Source organism: Danio rerio, chromosome 13 (assembly GCF_052040795.2).
Source record: "Danio rerio strain M-AB ecotype USA chromosome 13, GRCz13ab, whole genome shotgun sequence".
Taxonomy (NCBI): domain Eukaryota; kingdom Metazoa; phylum Chordata; class Actinopteri; order Cypriniformes; family Danionidae; genus Danio; species Danio rerio.
This window is the reverse complement of record NC_141033.1, coordinates 33,510,761-33,529,766: the sequence shown is the minus strand read 5'-3', so window position 1 is coordinate 33,529,766 and position 19,006 is coordinate 33,510,761. Positions and strand designations below refer to the sequence as shown.

At 32.6% G+C, this 19,006-nt stretch overlaps 2 protein-coding genes across 3 annotated transcripts in view; one reads left to right on the top strand and one right to left on the bottom strand.

The window, feature by feature from the left end:
* Positions 1–19,006, top strand: part of wu:fc13h05 — a 49,856-nt gene that overhangs the window by 5,116 nt on the left and 25,734 nt on the right. The window lies entirely within an intron of this gene.
* On the bottom strand, positions 1,921–18,574 carry vstm4a (V-set and transmembrane domain containing 4a). The gene is made up of 8 exons (NM_001083819.2): positions 18,423–18,574; positions 15,709–16,104; positions 7,537–7,590; positions 6,826–6,933; positions 5,855–5,888; positions 5,639–5,763; positions 3,228–3,286; positions 1,921–2,419 (listed from the first exon to the last, which is right to left on the bottom strand). Exons 1-8 carry the CDS (start codon positions 18,472–18,474, stop codon positions 2,258–2,260), a joined length of 990 nt encoding a protein of 329 aa, NP_001077288.2. The 5' UTR covers positions 18,475–18,574; the 3' UTR covers positions 1,921–2,257.

Sequence of the window (19,006 nt, the reverse complement as noted above, 5' to 3'; positions counted from 1 at the left end):
TGATCTCGTGCCACAAACTGAATGTTATTTACAACTTTATTACCTGTTCTTCACAGCCTATGCAGGTTCTGTTCACTAAAGTAGACTTCATTAGTTCATTCAGAGACGCGTGCGCCTGCCCTCTGGTAACAGCTCATGGTTAGCTTACGTCACGTGTGATTTTGCGGTCACTAATACATTATATGAAAACAGAAATTTTATTTTTTAGGTGAAATTTATCTTATAAATACAGCATGTGACTCTTTCAACACCATTTGGAGGTGTCCACGTTGCTGAACAATGTTTTTAAAACAATGTAAAGACTTGTGCGGGCACCATTGCTTCTTTCCTGAACTTGAAAATATGATTGACAGAATCGTAGAAATGCTGGATTAAGATCGTCTTGTGGGTGAAATCGAGATCGTGATCTTTTTACGATTAATTGTGCAGCTCTAATATTAACCCTTATTTATGTAATAAACAAGTTGAGAATCAAAGGACATGTGAAAGTGAAACCAGAAATCAGAGCCGCACTTCTCTTAAAGTGACAGCATGCAAAATTCCTGCCTGCCTTTTTAACCCATTTCTAAAGATAATAGATTTAATAACTCTTTTCTAATAACTGATTTACAGTACATGACAGTACATAATATTTTACTTGATGTTTTTCATGATACAAGCATTCAGCTTAAAGTGCAGTTCAAAGGCTTAATTATTGTAATTAGGCAAGTCATTGTATAACAGTAGTTACTTCTGCAGATAATCCAAGAAAATATATTGCTTAAGGAGGCTAATAATATTGACCTTAAATTAGTTTTCAAAATATTTAAACCTGCTTTTATTCTAGCCGAAAAAAAAGAAATTAGATTTTCTTCATAAGAAAAAAAATGTTGCTCTGTTAAACATCATTTGGGAAATATTTAGAAAAAAACTAATTCACAGGAGGGCCAATAATTTTGACTTCAACTGTATATGGTTTTGAATAATCGTGATTATAATTAAGACCAAAATAATCGGGTTTATGATTTTTCCCATAATCTAGCAGCCCTACTTTCAATATTTTTTATCCCCCAAAATCTTGACAGGCATATTTAGAACAAAGGTCATTTTTATGATTTATTAAAATATTTCATTTTAAGAATCATATTGCATCCAAAAAATATGAATTATTTGTATTTTTAAACTTTATACTTTGGCGATATCTTTCAAAGCATTAGGTTTTGCAAAAATTTCAGGAAGAATAATAAAAAAAGTTTCCTTTTATCAATTTTAGTAAGTACGTTTCAAAATAAGTGTATTGTGTAATTGCACACAAATATATCTTGTTATTCTAAATGTTGGAGTGTAATTCTACCCATATTTTGACACTTAATATTTGTAAGTTATTTGATATGTCAGAGATATACATGCACTAAATAGGTGAATAAAAAATCTCTCTAAATGTAAATTAAATTGCAATCAATATATGATGAAGAAACCTAATGTATAATTCATATAATAATAACTGCATAATTAGAAAATATTCAAAATTTGTTACCATTTAAAACCATCAATATCCATTAATTAAATTAATCTAGACTAAATATTTCTAAACCAATTTTTGAGTATTTGAATATTTAGTAATAAGTATTTCTTATAAAAATTTCTACAAAACATTATAAAAAACATTATTATAATATAGCCTGCATTATAATGCATGATATATAGGGTGTATTATGCATATAAAATGAAATAACATACATTGAAACATAATTGTAAAATGCTCTTTTTTTCCTATAAAAGATCATATGCATGGCATTCGCTTGACATGTATACGCAGAAATGTTATGTAAGCTGCAACATACATCCGATAGTTAAATGTTCTTCAGTGTGCTTTATTACACAATGCGTTATGACAACTACCTGTTAAAGTGGGCATAAAGACAATAAATCAGTGCTCTCTTTTGCTCATACTGAATCGTCCTCTGATTTTAGAGGATTAATCTTTATTTCATACAACAGCAAAAAATAAAACTGTTACATTTTTCAAAAAAATTGCATAATCAAATGGTTCATGTTTGGATTCAAATCCACCATTTTATTTTTTCTTATAAAAAAAGTATCAAATGCATAGGTACAATAATGTGCCCAAATACATAATAAAAGAAAATGCTACTGTTGTATTAAGGATTTTATACTAGTAAACTAGTACACGTGGCATACCTAACACATCCAGTATGTACTGTAGGTACAAAATATAAAAACAATCTCATAAATAATTTCAGTTTAATATACATATTTACACTTGCTTCTCCACAAAGAGTATTTGGGCATACACAGTCCCGGTGCAGTGTGTTTTAGGCTCAAGTTGTGCACATCCAGTCATGTCTGTTTTAAGCACAGGCTTGGGTTTCACCAGCTCCAGCTCTGCATATGTCAGACTGTCCTCTAAAACCCTTGACTTGAGGACGAGACGAGAAAAGAGAAGAGAACAGGGCGTTTCAGATATATGAAGACTACAGTATGTGGTCAGAAGTCTGAAAGAGGAGTTTAGTATTCACTGGGGAATTGGGGTCAGAACAACATGAAATTATATGCATAATTTTAGGATTGTTCCTAGACGTTTGTAACTATGAATTTCAAGAATGTATGAACAACAGATATTTCATTTGGTCAAAGCATTATATAGACAACATAATATTTATGTACATCCAATTCTGTACGAATCACACTCGTTATTTAAATAAGTCTGTGTTTGACTAGCAGAGAGCACATAAACTCGTCATCTTTGACCAACTGGATTAAAATCAGATCACACAATGCAGGATCGTAAAGCATTTTCTCCATTTTTTGCTGCTTTTCTGCGATGATTTCCCTGGAAACTAATCTAATAGGAATCAAGCACGTTAAATAAATAATCGCGCTTTGGAAAGCAATAATAGTAAATAAAATTATAACAGCCATAAATGGAGATAGGTATAGCAATAACTGTGGCGAACATAAAGCTGTATGAGAAAGCCACATTATTTCCCTCTTGCATGTTTCTGGTTCGTGGAAATTCAATTGAGAGGCTAAAGAAAGTGCTTTGTTAGATGCAAATATTATACAATTGTGCATAAGTGGATTAAACGTGCAAAAATTAATTATAAAACAAGTAATTTAGCTAGATGTATATTTAGGACAATTATGAAACCGTATCAGCATCACTTAATCTTTTAAATGTTTTAGCATGAAATCAAATAATTCTGTTTAATAGGAGTTAGCATTACCGTTTTTGTAGGTTGTGCCTTTAAAAGTTTGGTTCTGCGTGGTTTTCTTGGTGCAGGTGCTAGAAGACAGACCAAAAAATACAAATAAATCATGAAACATTTACAATAGCTTCAATATTTGAGAACACTTCACATTAAGGATATGAAGGTAACATAAATAGCAGATAATAACTAAAAATATCATGTTAGTTAAAAAAAGCTTACATAATAATAATACAAAGCATTTATTACAGGCCTGTAGCCAGCCTATTGAAAGGGGTGCTTCTTTTTTTCTGAAAAGGTGGAACTTTTTGCATTTATTCGGCTTATGTTTTATTCAATTCTGCATTTTTAGTAACATTTTAAGAACTAATCTTTGCTGGATCATCAGCTTGTCGGATGCTAATCATGATCACACATTTTTGATGCACCAAAAATATTTTCTACAATTTTGTCTAAGTGCTTGCCGTACTATTTTACTATAAGGTATTTATTTACAAATTTGAATTTAAACTGTAAGTAAATCCAGTTTTAGAAATATTGTTATGAGTCTAGCATTTAAAAGATGAATAAAGAAATATATATAAAAAAAACATTTTTTAAAGTAATTATTTTTTGATTTTATTTTTAGATTTATTATCATCCATAATTAAAAAAAGGAATCGGGTGAAGCCAGTTTTAAAATATAAACTGTAGCCTATGGGAAAATAAAAATGGCCAGCTCATCAAACTTTTCCCAGTCAGAATTTGCCCACTTTGTTAAAATTATAATGAAAAATTTAATTAGTCTGTATTTACTTAATGGTTCATGTTAGGTATGTACTGTTTGAATTAACTTGGTTTTAAAATTAACAAAAGCATGACAAACAAAACATATGATCACAATAGTTCAATTCACCTTTTTTGTATAGCGCTTTTACAATGTAAATTGTGTCAAAGCAGCTTCACATAAAAGATCATACAGTTGTAAATTGATTTCGTTTTGTCAGTTTTCGTTTTGTCAGATTTCGTTTTGTCAGTGTGGCTAATTCGTATGAATTTGTGAGTTCAGTCGTACAAAAATGTACAATTTTAAAAAGGAGGCGTGGCACCCAACCCCACCCCTAACCCTAACCCTAACCATCATTGGGTGATAAGCAAATCGTACTAAATTGTATGAATTCATACAAATTAGCCACAAAATCAAAAATTTACACATTGCTGTGAGATTGCGTTGGGTGTTTAAAGGCGCGAGACATGGAGCACAGACACTCTTGACTATTCTGGCGGTAATTAATAATATAATAACACTGTTACTGAAAAGGTGAAGGTGTTTTAGAATGACCAAAACAACATTTCAGATGATTTACAGTGTGCTCAGCCTGCTGGTTTGTCCATTCACACACATTTTTCCATCATGAGCAGAAAAATAGGATGAAAACGTAGCTAATGAGTAGCATTAGCAATACAAGAATTGAACTATAGACAATACTGACATTTTTAAAACAATTTAAATTATTCAATCTGATATTTGTGCCTCAGTTGGCGTTTCTGTGTGGAGTTTGCATGTTCTCCTTGCGTTCGTGTGGGTTTCCTCCGGACGCTCCGTACATGCAGTACAGGTAAATTGGGTAGGCTAAATTGTCCGTAGTGTACGAGTCTGTGTGTATGTGGATGTTTGCCAGAGATGGGTTGTGGCTGGAAGGGCATCCGCTGCATAAAAATGTGCTGGATAAGTTGGCGGTTCATTCCGCTGTGGTGACCCCGGATTAATAAAGGGACTAAGCCGAAAAGAAAATGAATAAATGAATATTTGTGCTTGTGTCAAACATAAGTTTAGTAAACATAAATTTAGTTCACTTTTTCAAAACACAATACTTTATTTTGCATTTCAGGTAAAAGGATTAAAAATTGGATTAAAAGTAAGACATTCATTTATAAATTTAAGATTTTCTTTTCTAATAGGAGACCCTTTTAAAGGTCCTAAAGTTCTTGTAAAACCAAAATGTATTGTACAATGTGTGTTTTGCTAGCACACAATGTTATTCTTTAGGTAAACATTTAATCTGCACAAGTTAATCGACCGAGAAATTTTTTTTTTGTTAATTTTTGAAGTCTAACCATTTGCTTCTGTGTTTTAAGTGGCTTAAGTCTCTTTTTACAATCATTTTAACCAAGTCCCTATATTAGTTTGCTTTAAGGGAATTGATTTGTAAAAAGAAAGCTCCACTCTTACTTAATGTTTCAGGTGGAAGTGGTTTAAAATACTGAAATAAGTTTTAAAAGGGTAAAAAGAAACACAAGTCTTTAAAGGGCAAATCATAACTTAAGACCCACCACTCATTGTTGACACCCAGTGCAATTATTGATTAAACCCAATGTTTTTATTATTATTTTTTTTTTATCTAGCAATACCCAGTTGTCTTGGATTTGAAAATATGTGATTCGGTTACCTTTAGCTGGTATCTGTGGTGGTGGCGGTGGTTCAGTGACGTCTCTGGGCTGTGCTTTGTGTCGTTTCTCTTTTCTGTGCATTGCAGGAGAGCAGCTGGACACACTGGTTACTGTCTCTCCTGAGCTGGAGATATAAAACATAACAATGTGAGCCTTGGAATCAGGCAAACATAAATAAGAGAAAAGCAATGGTAAATCCTGTTACATAAGTTTACCTGTTTTCTGGACACTTCACCAGGTTATAGCTGGCTAGATGGAGACAAAGTTAAACAAACATAAAAGTATAAATAAATGTGTAACAAGAATAAAAAAGGCAATAACAAAATAGTTTGCTTATTAAAGAATCATTTTATGTGTTAATGACATTAAATCCACCTTACTTTGCAAAACAGAAGTGAGCTTCTTTTTTTAATTAGTGAGGTTTCTGATTAATTAGCTGCTAAAACTAAGTAAAGAGTCAAAAAATGCTAGACTTGTACAGTATGCATGGAATGATATCTGGTTTCAAGGGAAAGTCTTAGTTTTAAAAGTGCTAAGATGTTCTGTTACACACTCTCAAAAAAAATGGTACAGAATTGTACCTTAAGCAGCAAACATCATACTGTGATACCGTGAAACTGTGATATTTTTATCCAAGGTTATCATACCATCAGAATCTTATTCTAATTTACAGTCAAAAAATAAATAAATAAATAAATAAATACATGCATGCACATACACACACACACACATACACACATAGGTACATGCACGCATGCACACATACATACATAAACAAGCAAACCAGGCTGTTACTTTTTGTGTATTGGTACAGGCACGTCCAAACTCTGTTCTGGAGGGCCGGTGTCCAACTGAGTTTAGCTCCGACTTGCTTTAACACACCTGCCAGGAAGTTTCTGGTATATCTGAGCTTGATCAGCTGTTCAGGTGTGTTTGATTAGTGTTGGAGCTAAACTCTCCAGGACATTGGCCCTCCAGGACCGAGTTTGGACAACCCTGTATTAATACCTTCATATTTGACCCAACTACAGACTGTCTTTGTACAGTTACAGTATGTGAGGTGAATGATATCAGAAACCTTTAATGATTTAAGTTAAACTGTCAAACTCACAATTGTGTTAAAAACTGGTGGATTTTAAAGTGTAATAATGTAAATAATTTGGACACTAGGGTAAAAGTGTATCACCTCGTAGTCTCCGTTTGTGCTGCAGATGCTGACATGTGATAGTCAGGGCAAAGACAAGCATACAGACCAGACCAATAGAGCAGATAAGCACAGCACACAGATACAAATCTAAGAAAAAAAGCATGACAATAAAACACTAAATTACAAGAGCGCTGACCTTGCAGACATTTGCAAAACATTTTTTTTAGCTAGAACCAATGCAAATGGTAGCACTACTAAAAATTACAAACTATAAAACCATATTACAACTATATAACAGACTGTAAATTATTCTTACAATAACGTTTCTTTATATATATATATATATATATATATATATATATATATATATATATATATATATATATATATATATATATATATATATATAATTCATATATGTAGTGGATTTGTAGTAATACGGTGATATGTTGTAATGTGTCATAAACAGGAATAATCTTCTGTCCAATAAAGCTTGGGCAAAGCTGACCACAGAAATAAACCGAGCACTGTAAGCACACTTGGTTTACACTTGGTTAAATTTGGTTTGGTGTTTCGCCGCCAGAAGGGAGGAGATGTAACACACTGGCCAAAAGCTGTCTAACACTGTAAGCTGTGATCCGATCCAGCACACACAAATGTGTAGTCTTTATCAGTGACAGAGACCATACCCCAGACTGCAATAAACAGCATGTTGCCTTATTTTATTACAATATTGAAATAACAGCTTACCTTCAAACATGCGCCATATGACATCAGTTTTTCCTGTGCTCGGCGTATGATGTACTGAAACATTAAGAGAGACACGAGAAAAATTAAATGCCATTGTTTTTATTTTAACTGTTCAAAATCATTTTGAAGCATTTGAATTATTTAAAATAAATCAATTAATTAATTAATTAATTAATGAAGCAAGCATTTATAAAAATAATAAATCAATTAATTAATTAATTAAGCAAGAATTTACTAAAAATAATAAATGAATGAATTAAGCAAGCATTTAATAAATAATAAATAAATAAATGAATAAATGATGCAAGCATTTAATAAAAATAAAATAAATAAATGAATGAAGTAAACATTTAATAAAAACAATAAATACATAATTAAATAAATGAAGCAAGCATTTATTAAAAATAATAAAGAAATGAATGAATGAAGCATGTATTAAAAATGAAAAATAAATAAATGAAGCAAGCATTTAATAAAAAAATAAAAGAATGAATGAAGTAAACATTTAATAAAAATTATAAATAAATAAATGAAGCAAACATTTAATAAAAGTTAAATAAATGAATGAATGAAGCAAGCATTAAATAAAAATAATAAATAAATAAAGCAAGAATTTAATAAAAGTATTAAATGAATGAATGAAGCAAGCATTTATTAAAAGATAAATGAATGAATAAATGATGCAAGCATTTAATAAAATAATAAATTAATGAATGAAGCAAGCATTTAATAAAATAATGAATGAATGAAACGAGCGTTTAATAAAATAATAAATGAATGAATGAAGCAAGCATTTAATAAAAATAATAAATAAAGCAAGCAGTTAATTTAAATAATAAATAAATAAATAAAGCAAGCATTTAATAAAAAAATAAAAATAGGAAACAAGCATTTAAAAAACATAAAGAATGAATGACTGAAGGAAGCATTTAATAAAAATAATAAATATATAAAGCAAACATTTAATAAAAATAATAAATAAATGAAGCAAGCATTTAATAAAAAAGTAGTAAATGAATGAATGAAACAAGCATTTGTTAAAAAATAATAAATAAATAAATGAAGCAAGCATTTAACAAAAATAAATAAATAATATTTTTAGAATTTATTTAAGTAAAACATTGACCCTTATGGTAAGTTTTTTTATTTTCTTTTTTTTTTTTTACAACATGCAAAATTATTTTGGGGATTTTTATTGCAATTTTACAAGTCTAGAGAAAAAAGCACAAGACTGAACTGTATAAACGTATCATTTCATATTTGGCTCAAAGCTCAACCTGGTCATTCTGCCCAACATCTTGCATTTTGTGTGGATTTTCTGCAGGCTTGTGCTTGATGAGGCTTCAATATGACCGGGCAAGGACATTTAGCTTAAAAAGGAAGTTGTGTTAGAGGCCTCTAAAAATACTTAACCTTTGACCCTAAGAAATGTGGCTTTCATAAATCCATCACTGAAAACTTTGTAAACAGACCTTCATTACGTCACTGTTTAAGTAACGCAGGCCACTGTTAATTACTGTTAATATTTGTTTACCTGGTCCAGACAATTTAGGGAAAAACTCTTGCTCGTTGTCTCTTTAATTTTTCTTCCTTTAGTGCAGTGCTGGCTGTCTAGTATTTCTTTTTAAACATGCCAGGTCAGGGGAAATTACTTGCAGATGTTGAGGGCTACATTGGACAAAATTTCATTAAAAAGGCTTAGTTAAAAACTTCAAATGAGATGAATAAGATTTAGATGTTTTAATGATTAAACAAAACAATTGGTTCTTGTTTGTTTATGCTTTAAAAATGGTTTGGTAACCAAAAAAAAAAAAAGAAAACTTGTAGCATCTGCTATTTGGTCATGTTTACCCAAAAATTTAAATCTGCTGTTAATTTACTCACTATCAGACAACCAAAGATGAACAGTTGGTGATTTTTTTCCTTCATTATGACACTACAAAAATACTAGCTATGTGGATTTTGAAGCTATGAAGTTATGTGGACTTTGGTGGTTCGTAAAGTGGAAGTCAAAGGCTACTTGCACTTTGGGAGTCAAAAAAAATGAACAAATAAACAAATTAAATGCAGACAACAAAATGAATAAAATCAATGTAAACGCAGAGAGCCACAAGTCACTGTAGGTGTTTGTATGACTCTTGAAGTGTCGGTAGCCATTACTTACATTTTATGAATCACCAAGGACCATGGTTTCAGCTTAAAATCTATTTCTACTTTTAACTACGTCTTGAAATAAGTTGTTTTACTTAATTTTTTGGGTGAACTACTCTGTAAAAATGCTGGGTTTCACACAATTGATTTGTGTTGGGACAACATCAAGGAGTTATGTTACTTTTTACAAATGTAAGTGGATTGAATTATGTTGTCCACTCAAAAAACTCAAATATTGTGTTGTTTCAGCTTATTTAAAATAAATAACAAACATCATTTTTTCAGTGTATCCCTTAAACATGCCATAGAATCTTCAAATGAAATCAATTCACAAATATAGTTTCCTTTGCATGTTATTGTAAAAGAATTCTTCTATTATGTTAGCAGAAAGTATGTAAAACAGAAATTCATTTTATGTGATCATTTACTTGATAATTACATGGTGTAGTAAAAATGCTAGGGCTGAAAAAAATCTTTGTTCATTCTTTAAGAAAACTCAAAATGATAGAAGCTTCAGCATATTAAAGTATTTTTATTATTATTATTATTGCCTATGTTCTGGGTCCTATTGGATCCAGGTTTGCATCCCTGCTCACATGCACTTCATTATCACTGTCTCTACTTTAAATTTATACCAGAACGGCCGTGACTCCGTCTGCACCAGGTATACAGTTACACATCTGATCTACATTTTCTTTCAAGTCAAAGGCGTTCTATAAAACCCCTGCTAAACTGAAGGGTTCAGCGAATTTTCAGTTCTGCAGAAATGCTGTGAGGAAAAAAAAGAACACAAACGGGGTGGGGAGCAGTGTATGTTTGACTGCCGCTTTTGTTTTGGAAAAGCATTAAGTCATTTGCTGGCCGACCCTGTGGCTGTGGAGTTGGTTGAAGTGGTTAACCCCGCTCTGTGGTCCTGTTGGGTCTGTGTTTATGGGGTATCTCAGCTGGTTGACATTGTTTTGTTGTATTATTCACAAGACAATTTCCCCGGTTTAAGTCAACCTACGACCTCCTTTCCTTCCTTATTGCCTGTTGTTTGTTTGCTCTTTAGCTTTTGTTTGTGTACGTGTCTTACAGTTGGGTAAAGTGGGATGTCTGTGGCTGTCTAAGTCTAACCCCTACAGCAGTATTCTTTGTTTATATTCCTCATACAACACATTCATATTTGTACAGACGTGTTTTCCATTATATAAATCTTCACATATATATGGACTTGGTGGAATGGGTTAAAGATTATTTCACTTTTTCATTTGCAACCATTTTATTCTTAAGGCTAAACCCCTTAAGATGTAGCATCTCATTTCAAGGGGCTCCTTATATACAAGATCAAATAAATACAACACACATATGTAGCTAGATAATAATAATAAAATAAAATGCAGTCACAACACTCAACATAACAATGAAGACGCCACTAGAATATACGTTTATCTTTTTTGTAATTCATCTTCCTACATTTACAGCAAATTCAATACTTGTTGCTTTTAGCTTTTTGGAATTAACTTCAAAAGCATCAGTTATGCAAAGAAAACATTAAGTTGCAATGGGGATTTATAGCCAATGGTAATCATAAATAATTTCACTTTTTGGACAGTATAAAGAACTGAGCTATACTTTAAAGAAATAGTTCATCCAAAAATGAAAATTGTGTCATCATTTGCTCATCCTCGTGTTGTTCCAAACCCCTTATGGCTTTCTTTTTCAATGGAGCTTTAAAGAAGAAAAATGACTTGTGCACTTTATTCCAAGCCTTCTGAAACCAATAATAGCTTTGGGTGAGAAACTGATTGAATTGTAATTTATTACTCGCTGAAAATCTTTACATCTGCCCTAGTTCTCTGTTCTCACTGGCACATTTTAAAAGAGAATTAACACTGTCTACTTTTTAATCAAGTTCTTATTTTGAGGTGACTTAAATGAATAATAATTCAATTTGCTAAATCAGTATAATTCATTCACAGAGTAGATTGATCAAATAAACATCTCGAAAATTAAGATAATCAGGGAGTAGCCTGTATTTTTTTAATAAATTGTTCACACAAAGTGATTTTAGAAGGTATATATATACACAGTATAACACATGTCTTACAAAGTACTTTTAGAAAAAGTTTAAGAATTATCTTTTATAGTGCTTTTAAGTGGTTTTTGACTTGAAGTTTTATTACAGCAATTAAGTCAATAATGACAGAATATTTATTTTTGAATGAACTGTCTATTAAGTGCATACAGCAAATACATCTTTGCTCCCTTTATTGTTGCTAGCAAAAACCAATCAGCATTTATCAGAAAGATGATTAATCCAATGGACGCTGAAGCATCGGGACCTCTCGCAGTCTGAACACCCTAGGAAAACTCATACTGCAGCCAGAGTAAATGTTTTCAGTTGCGTCTTTGCCAAGTCTCCTAACTCTGTCCCCTCAGCATGTCCAAGTTGCTCTCGTTAACAGCCTCATAGTCTGTTTTTGTTGGCTCGGAACACATTTATAGTAGAAATGATGTATATATTGAAGGTGGAACCCTAGCATGTGTTTCAAAGAAAGCTGCAATGTGAGAAATGCGAACGTTTACACTGCATTTTCATGTTGATTATTTGACAATTTATGGGCCGTTCTAAAACTGTTTAGATTTGGGCTTTGAAGCGTTGGAATGGAGTAATGCCATTATGGGAATCTGATGCAGTCATTCTTTTGTGACGCTCTGTAAAGACAGACCGCCCCCTCTATAAGAGACTTTTACAAACAGCTAACAATGAACTTTGTCACTAATAGTGGAATTGGAGTTGACCCTGTGCGGGATGAACTGAAGGATTAGTGAACTGAAGGAAACAGCTGTTGTGTGGTTAGCCCTGACCGTAGCAAGACATCACTCTTCCAAGCACGCTGTTCGCTGGCATCGCTGACTATAAGCTATGGATTGAACTATTAGTTTTATTCTCGGATTCTCCAGATTGCTAACTGGCATAAAAAGCTTTCACTTTTACATTTTCCATACATCTGCACTCTATTATATGATGTATATGTTATATACATTTTGTTACATGCTATGAGTAGTGTGAGGAGTGTGTTACACTGAAAAGTACACTAACAGATAAAGTACACTTATTTGATATTATCTATTTATTTATTTACATTTTTTTTGCATAGATCACTAGGGTAGAGGTTTTCAATCTTTTAGATGCCACGGGCCCCCAAATATAATCTTCCTTGTGCAAAAGAACAATCTGTACCAACAATCTATATCTATCATTTACCATTATTTTTTAAAGTGTCACTATAGGATGTTATATAAAAACCCAATGTATATTGTACAATCTTAATATTATAAATAGCTCTAAAATATTTTTTGGAAGCATTTTGTTTCTATAAAGTTACTTTTTTGCTTACTATAATCGTGCATGCATTCATTTGTTTACTTTTTAAAGGGCACCTAGGTTACCCCTTTTTTCAGATTTAAAATAAGTCTTTTGCGTCTCTAGAATGTGTATATAAAGTTTCAGATCAAAATACCCATCAGATTTTTCATTATACCTTTTACAAGATGCTGTTTTATACTGATTTCCAGCAGGGGGTGGTTTTGTCGTACTGCGCCTTTAAGCCGAGTTCTGCCCGCCTACTATTTCTACATGCCTCCTCCCTCAGCTGCGTCAGACAACAGACAGACTTAAAGGAAGAAGGTCTCACGTAGCGTTTGTGAGATACTACAGTAAGAACTAACCTTTACTAATCAGTATTGTGAAGTTGCATTGATGAGTTACACACAATATCATTACAAAGTTAACGCGCGCGCGCGCGCACACACACACACACACACACACATACACACAGATACACACGCACACACAGGTAGGCAGGCAGGCAGACAGACAGAGCGCGCTTAGCTTAGTTAAGGCAAACCTCAAGTACTGTGTGGATATCTGTTATGCTAATGTACAAAATAAACCTGATTTAACTTCCACAAACCGGGATTGAAGCGTCTTCTTTTATAATTGTTCTGACACGCGGCTGTGCTGATGAAGTAAAGCTGAAGTAAAACGCTGTAATTAATTACACACATATTCTGTTTTAAAACACTTTAAACATGTGAAACTTACTCTTAATCACATTTGATAATGATTGCTGATCCTAGCGAACAGAACAGACCTTTTATTCCCGGTTGCTTTGCGTATGTCTGTCTGGTCTTGTTGACATATACACGTGACTACCGGAACATCTTAATGCACGCAGCTGTCAATCAATTCGGTGGGCGGGGGGATCGCACACCTACGTAATGGTGCGATCGATTTGAAAACAGCTCCAATTGGCCGACCCTTTTTTTTGTAGTTAAATTGAAAAAAAGGACTGGGTGTGTTCATATCACCCAAGTATGACGGCCTATACACTATACCAACACACAGATCTGTCCAAACAGCTTGAAAAGTAGATTTTTTACCATAGGTGCCCTTTAAATTCATTTTTTTCATTGACTAACATTTGAATTTATTTCTTTTAATCATATAATTGTTTGTAAAATACAGTTCTGGTAATTGTAATAATATTTCAAGTATTTTAGAACTAATATAATTTGTAGAACTATTTAATACAACTATTTTTGTTTGTTTCCGTCATCTACTGTATACGTATTTTTTTAACACAAAAGATTTGTTTTGAATAATGTTAAAAAATGTTTACCATTTACATCTGTAGTAGGAACGAAAAGTACTGTTGAAATCAATGGAGACCATTTTCCAACATTCTTCAAAGTATTTTCATTTGTGCTAAACAGAAGAAAGAAACTCAAACAGGTTTGAATCAAGTGGAAAGTGAGTAAATGATGGCAGAGTTTTTATTTTTGGATGAACTATCCCTTTGAATGCTTTATTATTTTTATCTTAACTTTTAATTTTATTATAGAATTTAGTTACTATTTTTCATGTATTTTTACATATAAACAAATATTCTCCAAACATTTCCACAGACCCATTAGCAATCTTTTGCTTCCTCTGAAAAGCATGCATTAGCTTTGCGTAGCATGTGTGTGATGTAAATATTGTCAAATATTGTAAGATGTGCATGCTTCATATAAGCAGCCCCACTTTTTGCACAACCATTCCACAAAAGATGGAAGTAATAGATACAAAAACAACAGATGCCTGTACTCCATTTAAAAATAAAGGTTTCAAAAAGGGGACAGTATAGAACTGGCAGTGATGCCAAATAAGAAACTTTTTGGGTTGCCCACAGACCTTTTTTTCTTAATATGAATAACATTTTAAAAACCTAAGACTTTTTCCACTACAAATAGCTTTTGTGGTATAAAAGGTTTGAATTGTAAAGTTCTTCATGGAGCCATTTCTGCCAGTATGGAACCTGTATTTTAAGAGTGTATTGACACTCACTTGGGTGAGAGTAATAAATATCCTAAAATATCTGTAGAGCATTTGCATTGATCATAATTTCTGCAGAGCAGTAGCGCAGCCACTGGATAAGGATGAAAGTGTCTAGTGTGCATGTGTTACATCCTTTGTTTGCGCACACTACCACATGGGGCATAGTTTGAAGGCTGCTTGTTCTGTAGTATGATTAAATATGTTGTAATTAAACACATTAGGATTGAATGTATAGTATGCAGTAGTTTGCTTTCATCTGCTATTAAAACTATGAAGCCACAATGTTAGATTAGCAAATATACCAAGATCGTAGATTTGTCAATTATCAAAACTTTTGTGGTGAAGCTAGCAATTCAACGTGTGATTTATGTTTTGAGATTATATATATAATGCATACAGTATATATATATATATATATATATATATATATATATATATATATATATATATATATATATATATATATATATATATATATATATATTTATAATGCAAACCAGGATTTTAGGAGCTTATGGCTAACATGTTAAAGCTAACATCAACACAGAGGATTTGTTAAATCAACAGAAGAAAAAAATATTTTAGACAATATAAGTTAAGACAATATAAGTCATTAATTCACTTAAGATACAGCTCAGGAAAATATTCTTCTTTACCTCGTAATTCCATGCTCCCTGTTCCATTGGACGAGGCCCTCCATTTGTTTCTGTGTTTCCGTATTTCCTGCACTTTACAGGTGTAGTTTCCCCCATCCTCCCGTGACACATTTTTGATCAGCAGACGGTAGAGCTGCCCATCATTTTCTTCCCAAAGGAGAAACTTGGTCTGAGGAAAGAGCTTGCTGTAGTTGCCATAATACTTGGCTTTCTTCATGCCCATCCTCACCACAAGATGCTCGTCTTCAGGGGTGGGGAAGTAGAGCCAGCGCAGAACTAAAACACTGCTGCTTCTCTTCTTCTGAGACACTAAGCAGGACAAAGTGATGTTGTCTCCCTCCATACACATGCTGACTGGGCCAGGTGTGACGGTCACATTTAAAGCATCACTCAGCTCTGGGAAAAAGTAGAAGGAAGCTTCAATTTTTTTTCTGTTACAAATTGAGGGATATTGACTAAAACCAATGTACGGTGGCCGAGAGAGCTTAATGTGCTGCAATTTAAGAAACACAGCCAATTACAAAAAACGCCAGCAAATAAAAAAAGATCTTCATCCGATTGACAGCACACATACTGCAAATCACAATGCAAAAAAATTCATGAAAACGCACTGCATTTCTCACAACAAAAAACAATTCATGAAAACGCACTGCATTTTCTCAAAAACATCGGAAACACTTGCAATAACATCGGAACACAATAAAACTTTTTCAAAAGGACCCAAAAACGTTTATTTTAACATCCTGTTTCCCTTGTATTTTGTATTTCATTAGCCTACATAACAACGTAAATAGCCGATCTGTCGTGTTTTAGGGTGCCCTTGAAACATTTCCATTCTGTTCCGTGCTATTTGAAAGTGTTGTAAGAAAATGCATCGCATTTTCGTAAATTATTTGCATTGTGAGAAAATGTAGCACGTTTTTTTTTTTTTTTTTTTTATAAATGTGTTTGCATTTTGGGGATTTGCAAACTGATGAAGATCTTTTCTTAATTTGCTGGCGTTTTTTATAATTGCATGTGTTTTCTTAAATTGCAGCACATTAAGCTCTCTCAGCCACCATACCCATGGAATTAATTGTTGATCGTAATTGGAATATTTTTTCTGTATTACATTTTCAAAATAAATTTTGTTTTTAATCGGTGTGGTTATTTCACCAATTAAAGATTTCTTTACTCTTCTGGAAGTTAAAATATTGATAATGTAATGTCCAAAAATAGAAAAATAAATTCTCTAAATGACAATATTATTTTTGAAACACAAAAAGTAGTAGTCATTAGTACTGTATTTACAAAGGGAAACTCTTTTAGTTTTATTTATTTCTTTGCTATTTCATGTTGTCATAAACTTTCCAATTAGAATCAACAATTAATTCCATGGGTACGGTGGCCGAGAGAGCTTAAGTTCTGCAATTTAAGAAAACACATGCAATTTTATAAAACGGCAGCAAAACAAGAAAATATCTTCATTAGTTTTAAATATATATTTTTTTTACGGATAGAACCTTTTTTCCCCCAACATATTTCTAAGCTAAATAGTTTTAATAACTATTAATAATAATTATAATCTTTGCCATGATGACAGTACATAATATTTGACTATATATTTTTAAGATAGTATTCAGCTTAAAGTTCAATTTAAAGGTTTAACTAGATTAATTAGGTTAACTACAGTAGGTAAGTCAGGGTAATTAAGCAAGTTATTGTGTAACAATAGTTTGTTCTGCAGCCAATTGGAAAAAAATATTGCTTAAGGAAGCTAATAATAAAAAAATGGTTTTAAAAAGTTGTAAAATGTATTTTATTCCAGCCAAAATAAAATAAATAAGACCTTCTACAGAAGAAAAAAAAAATGATAGGAAATAGTTTCCTTAATCTGTTAAAATTCACTTGAAAAATATTTGAAAAAGAAAACAAATTCACAGTGAGGTAATAATTTTGACTTCACCTATATATATAACCCAGTAAATCCAGAGAAACAGAATTTTCAAATGGCCTCTTCATTTTTTTCCACAACTTTATATTTTTAGACTATCTGTATGTACAGCTCTTTGTATGCTATTCCTCAGTTTTCGTTGGACCCTTATTTGTGGACATATTTTTGTTCTGGCCTGCATCCATGACCCCTTAAGGGTGTAAAATATATGAATGCATCTGGGCTCAATATGCCCTGTCAAACAGAAACTACAGGTGGAAAACATTTGTCTGCCTTCTTGAACCAGAGGACAGAGCAGGGAACACGACAACAAGATTATATCCAGCTGTTAAAAGGCTTTCGTCGTGTTTATGTTGTGTCCCAATTACTTGCGTCCCTCAGGGGTCAACTGGGGCTCTGTTTTCAATGCAAAAACCACATCACAAGAGAGTTCTGCACATAAACAAAAAAAGCTAAATAACATTTGACCTGAAGATGTGTCTTTGCTTTGTTAAAACTTGGCAAACACCATAATGCAGTCTGACATGCTTTTTGTAATATATGTTTTTAGAGTCGGAGTAAAATGCAGAAAGATGAGGTAAAAAGAGTTTGTTGAAACAAAAAGTTGTTGAAACTTGTTTTAGCATGCAAAATAGATTTATGCAGATGAACACGGCATAACGCGTGTGACAAACATGGAGTTGCTATCTGGAAAATCATCTCACTCTTCAAGTACTTTCTAAAAGCTGTTTTGCAAGTTGTTTCGTCATTGCGTATTAAAAGGCCAATATAAACATCTTACCTCCAATAAATACTCTAGTCAGGAGAACTATCGCAACAGCGGAGAGCTTCATTTTGCAGACCCGTAGGCTCCATAAACCCAACTAATCGTCAAGAAAAGAAAGGAGTCCCAGGGATTTTCTCTCCTTTTCTTTCTCTTTTCTTCCTCTCACTGTGTGTGTAATCTGAAACAGTGCATGCTCTGTTCCCGGTTAGAAACACCCCTCTTTCCCAGTCTTTTTTTTTTTTTTACCCACTCTCTTTTTCTTTCTCTATCCTGCAATCACTCCCCCTGCCAGTGAAAAATACATAGGAAATGTCATTTCCTGAGAAAAACCTTTGGAAGTAGCATTTTTTTTCAGCTAGACCTCCACCATATGAAAGGAGGTCCATGCAGAGACCAGGTTTACATCCTTGTGTAAGATAACGAGTAGCCAATCTAGAACAAGCAGAAAGAATACAGTTATGTAAAAATAAAACAGGAGACCACTTCTCTTGAGACAGGAGACAAATTCTCTGTTCCTCTAGATATTCTTTGATTAGTTAGATATTGGTTGAAGTTAAATGTTAAAATTGAATTTATTTTATAGCGGTCTGATAGCTTTT